This window comes from Artemia sp. Qi Xiang Cuo, chromosome 1, assembly GCF_049724085.1.
Source record: "Artemia sp. Qi Xiang Cuo chromosome 1, ASM4972408v1, whole genome shotgun sequence".
Taxonomy (NCBI): Eukaryota; Metazoa; Arthropoda; class Branchiopoda; order Anostraca; family Artemiidae; genus Artemia; species Artemia sp. Qi Xiang Cuo.
In genome coordinates this window covers 75,951,306-75,963,835 of record NC_142794.1, presented here as the reverse complement: position 1 = coordinate 75,963,835, position 12,530 = coordinate 75,951,306, and the positions used below count along the sequence as shown (strand labels likewise).

Here is a 12,530-nt window from a genome sequence, read left to right as displayed (position 1 = left end):
CAACTGTTTTTTGCTATTTTTTAGTGCAAAGCAAAATTTTTGGCACAAGCATCAAAAAACGTCATATAAAAGTTCCAAGATAGTCGCTTGCTTACAATCTCATCAGGACCAATATATACAGTTTTTTGGTTTCTGTGGTCACACAGCCACGTTTGGGTGGAGTAGTCCCCAAGCACAAGATTTTTGTAGTCCATAAAAAATTCTTATTTAGTATAGCTAGAAAATTTGAAAGCCTCATCATTTGACAGTATTGACTCACTTGTGTCCTAATTACTATATACAAAGTTGTGTCGTTGCACACCAACCTTAAGGGGTAGGGGTATCTCGAGGGGGTTGTTGCAGCCCAAAAATAAATTCTATGCTTGGACTTCCAATATTTCTTTAGAAGTTCTTCAAATGGGTGAGGGGGGGGGCCTTCGAGCTTCCTATCATTTGGAGGAATAATTTTGACTAAGCGTGCATTTTGGGGTCTTAGGAAGACGAGGTGTAAGGGAAGAGGGGCATCAAACGAGAATTTGTTTTAGAATAACCCTACTCTGCCACCGTAGGCCTTATTCTGATGTAGGGATTCAGGGCATTTCGGAAAGTAGGGTATAAGTTTAGAAACAACAATAAAAAAACAGGCCCATTTGATGAAGTAAATTTAAAAAATAATTTTGTACTCAAAAATAAAAAGGACATATAAAGTGAAAAGGAGTGGTAAGCACGTATAAGAGGGCTACTTCTTCTCTCCCGCCCCTACTGGAATTAACGCTGCAATTTTCACATCTTATAATTATAGATCCTAGCCTTAGTGAAGCATGAGTTCGACTTAATTTTATAGGGAGGGAACCCTGGCTGTTTACGCTAAATTGGTTAATTGTTTCAATCATTTTCTTTGTCAAGTTTTATCTTCGAATCACTTTGCTAGAAAAGTTTTTGCTTGTCAGTTTTTAAATTTTAGATTACATTAGGCTCATTAATAAAGTACATTTGGATTTTGTTCTCTTTTTAATAAAATTTGAGGAAAGTCTTTTAATTGAAGCAATTCCAATGTAGACAGTTTTTATTGGAAATTACTCCATTTTGTTTGTATTGTTAATAGTAGGACAATCTTTATTTGAAATCTCAGAGCCAAAACGCAAGTTTTTGGTTCAATAAGCAAGCAGTACAAGGACGTTCAACATTCATAACATTATATAGTACTCTGATATAGTGGTCGGTAAAACTAAAGTTGGTGCTTCGGTGCCTGAGTAGGACCCCTATAGATCTATAGTCGAGGGAGCAGCTTTCTAATTTCGATACCCAAGAAATTTAAAGTTATCTAAAATCAGGGATTTTGAGGAAATCTTAGTATCCTGGAAAAATCCACAGAATAATTTAAATTGCACCATAGTGAGTACGATTGGTACCAATGGGATCATTCTTGCAAAAACGATTTTGCTGGGAAAAGACTAGTCAATAATGTAGAGGGGAGAGAGCAAGAAACCTATACTCGTGGATTTACTACCTCCATCCCCCCTAAGAGCGCCAAAAGTCCATAAGAATAAAAAATTTATGTCTGCTAGACCCGTTAGGGCTCTAACTGAGGGAAAGTTCTGGACAAAATTTCGCAGAGGCCCTACTGTCATGTCAATTGGGAAGGGGAAGGGGGTTCGTAAGTTAATCGTTCCTCCTACACTTTGAAAAGTACTTTTTTTTGTACGTAAAATTAAAAAAAAATCGAAAAAAAATCCTTGTCTCTTATATTTCCGTGCATTGGCACAGCACGTCGAGAAAAAATAAAAGAAATTTGTGAATTAAGATCCTGTTTGTTTGATTTCCTTGGGTATCAAAATTAGCGAACCCCTGTCCCGACTTTTTATGCCTTGTCACGAAACTATCAAACTGTTGCCTTGAGCTCAGATCCTAAGGGGAACCGGTCTGGGACACTATTTAAGTGAGAACCTAAAGTAGTAGCTTTCCCTAAGCGGAAGACGAGTAGAAATGTGTTTGAAAGTTGAAGTTGAAGTTGGTAAAGTTGATAAATTGAAGTTGAAATTGAAGTTCAAATTAAATCGAAGTTGAAGTTGAAAGTTGATAAAGTTGATAAATTAGTGCAGGTCAAGAAAAGTGCCTTTGGCAGTTGCCATATCTGTAATCAATCTATATGAAAATAGTCAGGTCTTAGTCACTGATATTATCTAACAAGACAGTACTAATTAAAGAGCTGTTGTGATTAAGTAAAATCAACAGTAACATGTATCCTCTCAAAATATCGTACTACTACGCTTCCCCGAATTATCTCCTCAGACGGACTTAAGCTTGGGGCTAAAATATCAGTATCGTATAAACAATCACGGTTCAAAATTATCTCTCAGTGCTTCTCTTATCGAAAGGTTTCTTGAACTGGGAAAATTAACGGATTTGATGATACTGGGTTCTCGGCTTGGACTTCATAACTAAATTGTGTGTTTAAACGAGTTTCTTTAATTTGTTGTATTTTAAGGAAGATAGGGCTTTCAGCATTATCTGGAACAAAATTCCACCGAAGTCGACTAAGATGACCAGTTAAAGCACCTATTGGGTCATTTGTTTTGCAAGGAGTATCAGAGCCAAATGTGAGGCAGTGGATAAATTACGAGTACTAAATTACCAACTTCGATAAAAATGCCACTCGTCGCTCTTTTATTTATAGAGACCCTCCTTTTGTTTCCTCTTTTATGTTGTTCATGGAGATACGAAGAGAAATCCCAAGAACTTAATTTCTATTAAAAAAGACGCATGATTTCTACTAAAGAAAACACGGTTCTTTGGAGATCATGCCACTGAGGTAAAGGAATTCAGCACTAGAATATACATTTTTAAGCAGCGAACAAATCTACCACTGCTGTTAAGTTTTCAGACGTCAAATTGTAAAAAGCTTTATCATTTGTAGCTAAAACAGCCACTTAACGAGAATTTGCAAATATTTGCCTCCATACAAAACCAGTAAACAAATTATTGATCGGGAAATAGGTTACACTACATCTACAAGCTAGTGGCAAAGATGAATGAATTAAATGAAGCTCAAGCAAAGAAAGAATTAGGCTACTTTTGAGGAGGACTAAAAGCCAAATTACCACTTGATAAAAGCAATGGTGTGTGGCCCATAAAGTGGGCTACATCTAAAAAACTTGCAAAGGGAACTCCTTGCTAGTAAGGAAACAGTGTTTATAATATGGTGATTAAATGGGCTGTGTCTATAATATTGTGATTAAATTCGAATTCATTAAGAAAATTTATTGCTTAATCTTTAAATAAAGTAACCAGTGAGTTTATATAAAAAAAAAACCTGTTCACATTTTTATTTCGTAATGTAAGCTACGTAGCATAAGAATGTAAGAGGGTCTACGATTGATCAGCAAAAAATAAATCACCTATGAAGAAAACATTCTTGGGGATCTACTTGGCCAATGATACTTTAGGGATTTAATTGGGATCTAATTGCCAATGGAGGTAGGGAATGGAATAAAGCCAATGGGCATCAAATTAGCCAATTTGATAGGTTTACTTAGCCAATGTCAAGTGTCTTTATAATTGTTTATTTATAGCTAATGAATTTGCGTATGCAAAGCCATTACGAGGGGCATTGATTCCATTTGGTGAAGCTGGTGATTGTTACAGCACTGCCAACTGCCCACAGGGAAGATTCTCTATTAACTTGGAAGGCACTGGTTTTCGAGTAGCCAATCATATCAATTGGATTGGACATGGCGAGAAGTCTTCACTCTGGGTAAACAGGCTAGATGTAAGTTTGAAATATATCTCCGTACCATTTGAACTCGGTGGTTAATGAGTAAAATACTTTGAATCTAACCAACAGAAAAAGAGACAAATATAAATTATACTTAAGCACCAAGTTTTCTCTCATAAGAGTTGCTATTTGTCTTAAATATAATTGAAAATTACTCAGCAATTCAAACAGCCGCCCACAGGGGCAAAAATAAAGAGAGACCGAGAAAGAGGAAGAACGAGAGATTGAAAAAGAGAAAAAAAAAGCCTATGGTTATTAGTATCACCCCCCCCCCCAAAAAAAAAAAACAATTAATACTGTGCAAATAAGCTCATTCTTGTTCTAACGAGCAAGAATCAATAGTGGTCCTCCTTTGAGTTGGACACCCCCCTCCAACCACCTGGATGATTTGTAAGTCCCGTCTGAAATGGAGTTTTAATGAGGTCCCTGTGGAGCATACTTTGTGTCCCCAGCATTAATACTACTTTGAACGGAAGTGATCATTTATTGATCTAACAATAATTGAATTGTCATTGTATTGCTGTTAGAAAAAGAACCTTGTGGTAGGCTAATAAAAATAAATTAATTAGTAATTTTATAACTTTAATAAAAATCTATACCAAATGCGAAAGCCATTCCTGGCTTATATATTTCTTGAAATAACTGTTTCAAAGTTAAGTAAGGTACTATTGCGGCACATAGAGTAAAAGATAATTTTTTTTATGTATCTTTTAAAGATTAAGGACAAAATTCATGAACAGAATTCCATATCTTATTTATCAAAAATCAAAAGCATCTACGAAATAAGACGCATTTTAATTGGGTTTATTAAAACACTTGTTATCAAAAGTACAGGTTTCTTTGTACGTCCTTTTCAAGGTTTGGAAAGTAATTGAGGGGTTATCAACCTTATTTTTCAATAAAAAAAAATAAACATCTACAATAAGTTTTTTACGACCCACTTTGCGACTGACCATAAATCAAACGTATTGATTTATTATTATTTTTTTATTGATTCAGAAAAACTTTTTCGGAAAAGAAGTTTTCAAAGGAAATTAGCACTACATTAAAACAAAGATGAAGAGAAATAAAGTCAAATAATATTTCCTACTTAAACTACTACTACTACCAACAACTCACCGCAGCACCAAGCCGCCTGAGGCAAACACAGCTACGCACGCTCCTCCTCCACCCCAATATATTCAAAGCCTCCCTTTTTACACCCGCCCACAAAGTTCCCATTTCCTTTAAATCTTTTTTTATGACGTCCTACAACCCCAGACGGGGACGACCTGCTTTCCGTTTAGCCCTAGACGGTTGGCCGATAAGAACAATATTTGGCAATCTGTCATCCTTCATCCGCACAACGTTCCCTATCCACCTCAACCTTTCTTCCATTATAGCCCTAGAGAGCGATATTGAACCACTTTTTTCTTATAGCCTCTTATTTGAAATACGGTCAGTCAGTCGGGTACCCAGAAAAATCCTTAAGCAATTTATCTGGAAAACATCTTGCAAATCTTCATCCGCTTTTCGGAGCGTCCATGCTTCAGAGCCATATTTGACCACTGTCATTACTGTAGCTTCTAATATTCTAATCTTGGTTTGCAGACTTATCTTCCTATTCTTCCAAACTTTTTTTAACTGTGAAAAAAAAACTGTGAGTAGAGCTAACGCCCCCCTAGGCTTTCTAAAGGCCAAAGAGTGATTTGTACCTTACTGAAAACAGTTTTTATTTCCATCAGTGTATTTTTATTGTTATAGCATAAAAAGAAAATCATCATAATAACCATATTTGCTTATAAAAGCACATGAAAGTGGACTAACTGTTTGATATATATTGATACTTGCTCCTTGAAGCTTCAGAAGTTTCAGATCTATCAATGTTAAAAAAGAACTTGCAAATTTTTGGTGGTAAAGCTCTACTTTTCTTTGAAAACCTCGTTCTTAGAAAAAGTTTTTTTTTTATTTTTTTTTATTGACATTGCTTTTTTAGTTGATAATAAAAGTGTGAAAAAAAATAATAATTTTTTTTTCAATAATGTTTAAAAAAAATAATTCTGTTCTTCTGTATAAGAATTAGCAATTTAGCTTGCCATTTAAATGTCAGAAAAAATCCTAACAGATTTTAATAATAAATGTACTATAGAACTTTGGATAGATGGTTAGGGGCAACATTGTTGAACTAAATGGGTTGAAAATATGCAAAATTTCTGGGCCTGAACTGTTAATTTAAACTCTTAGTCCTACCTAAATTATTTAACGCACGCCCTTTTGACTACATGTATGCCAATTGGCTCTATTCTTTTAGGGGGGTGGTTAACACTCCCTCATAATTTTCTGAAATTTTCAACTTAATACTCTTAGTTATTCCTGAGATATTGCAGATAATTTTTTCTGACAAAATGGGTGCACTTAGCACCTTTTAGTTTAGATTGACATCTTCCTTGGGATTCTCCGAAAGTTTCAGTTTAACACCCTTAGCCGTTCCTGAGTTATTGCAGATACATTTTTAACAACCGGTATACAGATTGTGTCTTTTGTTTAGTTCCTCATCCTCTTGAAACTTTCTTTAAATTTCGATTTAATCTTTTGGTTTAGTTAAACACCCTTTCTCAACATATTTTAAATTTATGAAGTTAATAGGATCAGCCGTTTGTGTGCACGCCCCTTTAACAACCTGGCTACAGAAAGTGTCTAATGATTGAGCTCAGCATCCTCCCTAACATTGCATTAACCTCCTTCATAACCTTAGCTGTTATTTAAATACTGCAGATAGGTGCTTTTCACGACGCACATAGGGTCTTTTGATTTGTGTCAACAAGGCCCTCAATATCCCTGCGCAGTTTCAACCTGGTTCTCTTAGCCGGTCCTGAAATACTATGGCTCTTTTCTTAGGTAGTTCTGTTCAACTATTTAAAATATTAGCAGCCTCCCCCACCTAATATCTTACTTATCCTGCTAGGGTTTTTTAATGACATCCTTGATGGAACCTGGTGCTTATAACTAAGGGTCCAATATGCTAACAGTCAAACTCTGTTTACCTTGGAATCAGAAGATGGGTTTTTGAAGCTAATGATATCTCCCTGGAGCACATTCCAAATAAAATTGCAGCTTTTTTTCAAGGATTAAGGGTGGGGTGGCTGTACCCCTCAGGAGACCCTCTTGCCATGGCACACACTCTTAATAGTGGAAGTAGCTCATTAGAGGCAACCAGTTCCTTAAAAAACATTGTACCATATTGGTACCATATCAAATCTCCTAGTGAAGGATATGTATCTAATCCGCACTATAGCTTGTCAGTAAAAACCTATTTTGGTCATCAAGAGAATGGCTGTTAAAGTTTAGAAGTTCGAGCAAAAAAGATTATCTGGATTCACTAACCGGCCTAGTGCAATGAAGTGAGCGATAATCAAATTGGTCGGTAAAAGGTTTTTAGGACCAAAATTCACACACAATGTTCTCGTGCATCAAGATACCTGGAAGCTCGGGCTAAACTGAGGTGTATGCCCCACGAAAGGTTGAATGGGAAATTTTTTTTTCCTGAACACGAAATTTTTGAAATGGCTTGACAGCTTTACCTCTACAGATGAAGTCAGGATGATGACATCTTCAATCGGATGACTGATAACTCTTTTTACTTGGATAGCTTTTTTGTTGGTGAAATTCACCATCCATATATCAACATTTTTTTCTATTTCTAGAAGATCTACTTGTAGGTAAACATAAGATTTGACTTGGTCTTCGTGTTAATGGACAGCTACAACGACAATGGTATTGTCTTAGCAAACTTGTGTGGAGGACTGACGAGTTGGTAACCTATGTCATTGACGCATATAATGAAAAGCTTCAGTCCCAGGATGCTTATCAAGGAAATGTTATGTTCAGTGCGGGAGGGGGAGGTATAAGCATCGAAAGCAACCAAAACCACGTAAATTACACAGAAGTGTAAAAAAAAGATATAGGAGAAGTCGTAAAAACCCTCTAGATTAATTTTTGTGCTGGGGCCAATTTTTGTCGTTTGATATGTAGCACCCATTGCATATTTTCTAGTTAAATGTCATGCGCAAAAACAAACAACGTACTCCATCTCACAGTTGCACAATTATGGAGGAAATTAAAATAAGGCTCTAATGCTTTTTACTGCAACAGTTTGCTCGAGGATTTGAAAAAAAAGACTTTAAAAGTTATATTGCGTATTTGAATAATGTGGTATATAGACTTAAAGCTAAAAGTGCTGAAACATTTCTTGCCGGAGACGTGGCTTGTTTCTCGTACCTCATTTATGCCCTTCTTAATATCGGCTTTTAATATTGGGTTTTTTTTTCAATTTTTATATTTTATTATCAGTTTAAATATAATTGAATATTATTATCGGTTTTTAATATTATTGTTTTTAATATTATCATTATCCTTTCTTTAACCCTTGGAATGAAAAAATTAAATTACAAAATGGCTTTTGAAAATTCCAGAAATCTACCAAGAGCATATATGGCGGGTTTTAGTCAATGCATCAGGTAACATATAAACGCTACGTTAAACCCAAAAGTAATGCTAACTTCACATTAATACTAAATTTAATTTTGTTTGTTTTCCTTTCTGTTTCCTTTTCCCTTCTCAATCTCTTTTGTTTGGTTTATCATCTTCTAAAAGATAATATATGCGACATAAGATAATAAATATATATATATATATATATATATATATATATATATATATATATATATATATATATATATATATATATATATATATATATATATATATATATATATATATATATATATATATATATATATATATATATATATATATATATATATATATATATATATATATATATATATATATATATATATTATATATATATAAATTACATAATATCTTCTGAAAAGATATAAGATAATGTGTAGAAGTTTATATATATTGAAAATTGTTCATTTTAATTGCTCTTTAAAATTAAAGTGATCTTGCTACCTACTTGTACCACTTAATGATTTCCCCGTTACTTAAGGAGTATGTGGTATGGGTAATCTTACACACAGTAGTGATTCTCCTTGGAGCACTGAATGTATAACGCATGTTTCTTATAATTTTTGCGGCTTGTTCAACGCAGTTTGCCTGCCCTTGCACTAGTGTACTCTCGGGCCATAAGAAAAAATGTTTAAAGTTTAATATAAGCCTTTATGTTTTGGTTATTATGATGCACACGATCATTGAAAAATTTCTCTTATTTTAATAAACATTTAATGGGATCTAAAAATATATGAAAATTTTAAGTTTAATGAATTAGTACAATTTTAAGTTTCTAAAAAAAAAACGAAAAATGAAAATAAGGAATTTTCCAAATTAACAAGTTATGTATTTAAATAAAGTCTCTAATTTTAGGATTATCAAAAGGTGCAAGGAAAGTGTGGAGGATTTTGTGGAAAATGCAAACCAGATTCATCAACAGGACTTAAGCTAGATGTGATACCCACATAAATATTCTTTTTCCCCACGATAAGGTAACAATAGTTTTCCCGTTTTCAATTAAATTTGCTGCTTTTTCTTGTACATATGGTGGGCTTACATAACTCTGTTGAGGTTTCAGCATGTTCATCCCTAGAAAAAAATAGAAAAATTTCCCAACGGATTATGCACCATCCAAATCAATATGAGCTATGCAAGATTTTTTAATCTTTAGGTAGTAGCAAAAAACAGCCTTGTGCGATTTAATGTAAGATTCTACTGAATACGCTAATATTGAGTTCTTAATGTTGAAAAATACATTAATGTGCCAGAAATGCAGATAATTATGAGAAAAGTAAAAGTTGATTTGCTGTACTAACCTTAAAAGCTAAAAATCTATTCTGTAGTATTTTTTCGGAGTTAAGGAGCTTTTTTTAATAGTAAATAGAAAAGAATACCAAAAAAATCCAATACTTCGGCTTGTATAGTACCGGAAGCCCGGGCTTTGCCTGGCCCTCGGCACTCAACACGCGACTGACTTGTATATATTTAATTATCTAATTACACATTAGCCTAATCATCACGTTATTCTTTAGTTTGAATTCATGAGGTATGAAATCAGCAATTTTAATTGAATTAAGAAATTGTTTTATATTCATGGATAGTTTTATATTCATTAATAGTTTTAAGTCATGAGGTGTCACAAAAGTAATTTCAATTGAGTTAAGAAATTCTGGCATGAATTCAATTCCTCCTTCCTCCCTCTCCTGGAATTCGTTATGATTTTCACTGTTGCTTCTCTTCTAATCGCAGATTTTGTTTACGAGTCGGTGTGATCATGCCTGTTACTTTTCTTCAGCAACAGATTTCTTTCTCCATTATTTTCATTTGGTATTCCTTGTGATGCTTGTTGTCACATGTCATCTAGTCGTAGATCTCGCTGTGCTTTATTTTACTGTATATTTGCATCCTCTCTAACAAGCATACCACAGAGCCTCTCTAGCAGGCAAACTACAGAGCCTCTCTAACAGGCAAACCACAGAGCCTCTCTAACAGGCCAACCACAGAGTCTCTCTAACAGGCAAACCACAGAGCCTCTCTAACAGGCAAACCACAGAGCCTCTCTAACAGGCAAACCACAGAGCCTGTCCAAAAGGCAAACCACAGAGCCTCTCCAACAGGCAAACCACACATCCTCTCTAACAAGCAAACCACAGAGCCTCTCTAACAGGCAAACCACAGAGCCTCTCTAACAGGCAACCCTTAATTCACCAACTTCTGGTTATTTATTCATTTACTGTTCCCCAAAACTGGTAAGCACACATTGCTTTTCGTTGCAGAAGTAATCCCTTGACAATGGTGCTAAAACAGATAAAAATTATTAGAAATACTTCTTTGCCTCTAAGAAAATGGGAAAGCAATAAGCTTCTAGGAGTTTTGGCCGATATACAAAGACTGAGTTTATTCTTTATAATTCCCAGGATAAAGCAACTTCCTATTTGACAGCGTAGTTGCAAGGGGTGTGACTATATAGTATACTTCACTGTTTCGGCTTTACTCCTGCTCCATATAAGCGTAGTTCTCCTCTACTTATGGTAGAACACACATAGCAGTTTTCGCATATGTTTAGTGGTTTTTCTTTTGATTTTTTTCTAGGGCTTCACTTTTTCGACATGATTTTCGTTTCCTCTTTTTTTTCCTTGCTCCACTTCTCTATTTATGTTTGTACTTGAGAGAAAAAGCTTATTTTAAATGACCAATCACTGTTATCTTTTCGGACAAAAATATTTAGAGATATCTAAATAATTTGATATGTGGAAATTGATACACCGTTATAGATTTATTGAAGCCAGCATATTGTCGAAATATTTTTTAGGAGGTTACCTTCACCGCTGGAATTTCTGAAAAACCGGACGTTTATTGTGGCTTAAATATAACGTCTATTGTGTGTCCTATATTTGCTTTTTTATTCAATATACGGGCTCTTCAAGGACAGGATAATTAAAAAGGGGAATAAACTATAGCTGATAATGAACTAATAAAAAAGAATAAACAATAGAGATATAAAAGGCAAAACAACGATAAAGAAAAAAAAATCTTACGCAGAAGAATAAAATAAAAGGGGAAAACACTTAAGCTTATCTCTAAGAAAAACAGTCAACGCCATCTATTGCTATCTGGTAAAATAATAAAGTTAATTTTAAATATATAAAAATATTTGTTTCTTGTTTTGCTATACGAATTTAATAGATATGGATTGTCAAATTTTCATCATAATATGAAATATTTTTCCAACGTTTTGAATTAAATTTTTTAGATGTTATTATAGCAGAACTGGATTGTTGTGCCCATCGGTAACCGGTCTGATTATGTTAGTGTAACATTTTTTTTTTGCTATAGCTCAATGGCTAAAGTGGTTTATTGGTTTGTGAATTTATATATTTACAATAGCATTCTCTAAAAATGATGATTACTGCGAAAAGTTACAAAAAACAATTTACTACTCCACAGGACCCTAAAACTGCAATAAACTTGCATTGCCGAGAAGAAGAGGGAGTGCCATCCATATCAATACCATCCTTAAAAAGAAAGCTATTCGTGCTTTAGTGAATGCCTGGTTGATTTAATTTCAACAAACACTTGCCACCCTTTGCTCGCAGCCGTATCAATTCCGCTCTTAGCATGACTGATATTCGTTGTTTATTGAATGTTTAGTTGATTTAGTTGCAATAAACAATTTCAAGTAACAAAAACTAATGTTTTTTTGGTTTTCAAAACCTTATCAAATATGTAAGTATACGATAAATAACTATTAACAGTAAGTATGGACGTATACGTATTATATTAGCAGAATACTTTTGCTTGCAAAAAGTCGTACGCTTCTTATTCTGGCACTATATCTTGCAAAATTAGTCTGTATTATTTCATCTTTTTAGCTTGTCGGTTTTACTTTATTTTTCAGTATCCAAGAAAAAGTGTAAACACAAAACACACACACACACTTACTTGAGTTTATACATATAGACTAGCAAAGGAGCTGGCTTTGTCCGATGTTCCACCTCCTTCAACATGTTCAAGACTTTGGTCCCCAAAAGTACTCTAACCTTCAATTTCAGCTCGTTTCATTTGCTATTATCTAGCACATAGGACCTTAGGTCTCTGGACCCTTGTTTTCATGATGTCACACTTCGGGTTTCTTAGTTTTGTGATTTTCTTTTTCTAGTTTACACTTTGCGCGTTTTTATAACCAATGTCCGTTCTCATCGTTTAAAATTTGTTCTACTAAAGTTCACGCTCCTAATTTGATTAGTTTAGTTTATTTTTCTGCGAAAACGATTCTCTAGAC

At 34.2% G+C, this 12,530-nt stretch overlaps 1 protein-coding gene across 1 annotated transcript in view; it reads left to right on the top strand.

The window, feature by feature from the left end:
• Window positions 1-12,530, top strand: part of AdamTS-A (ADAM metallopeptidase with thrombospondin type 1 motif A) — a 646,314-nt gene that overhangs the window by 626,568 nt on the left and 7,216 nt on the right. Inside the window, exons 37-38 of the mRNA XM_089091831.1 lie at window positions 3,552-3,748; window positions 9,122-9,240. Of these exons, the coding sequence (XP_088947957.1) occupies window positions 3,552-3,748; window positions 9,122-9,217 (293 nt within the window). The 3' untranslated portion in view covers window positions 9,218-9,240. The remainder of the gene's footprint in view (window positions 1-3,551; window positions 3,749-9,121; window positions 9,241-12,530) is intronic.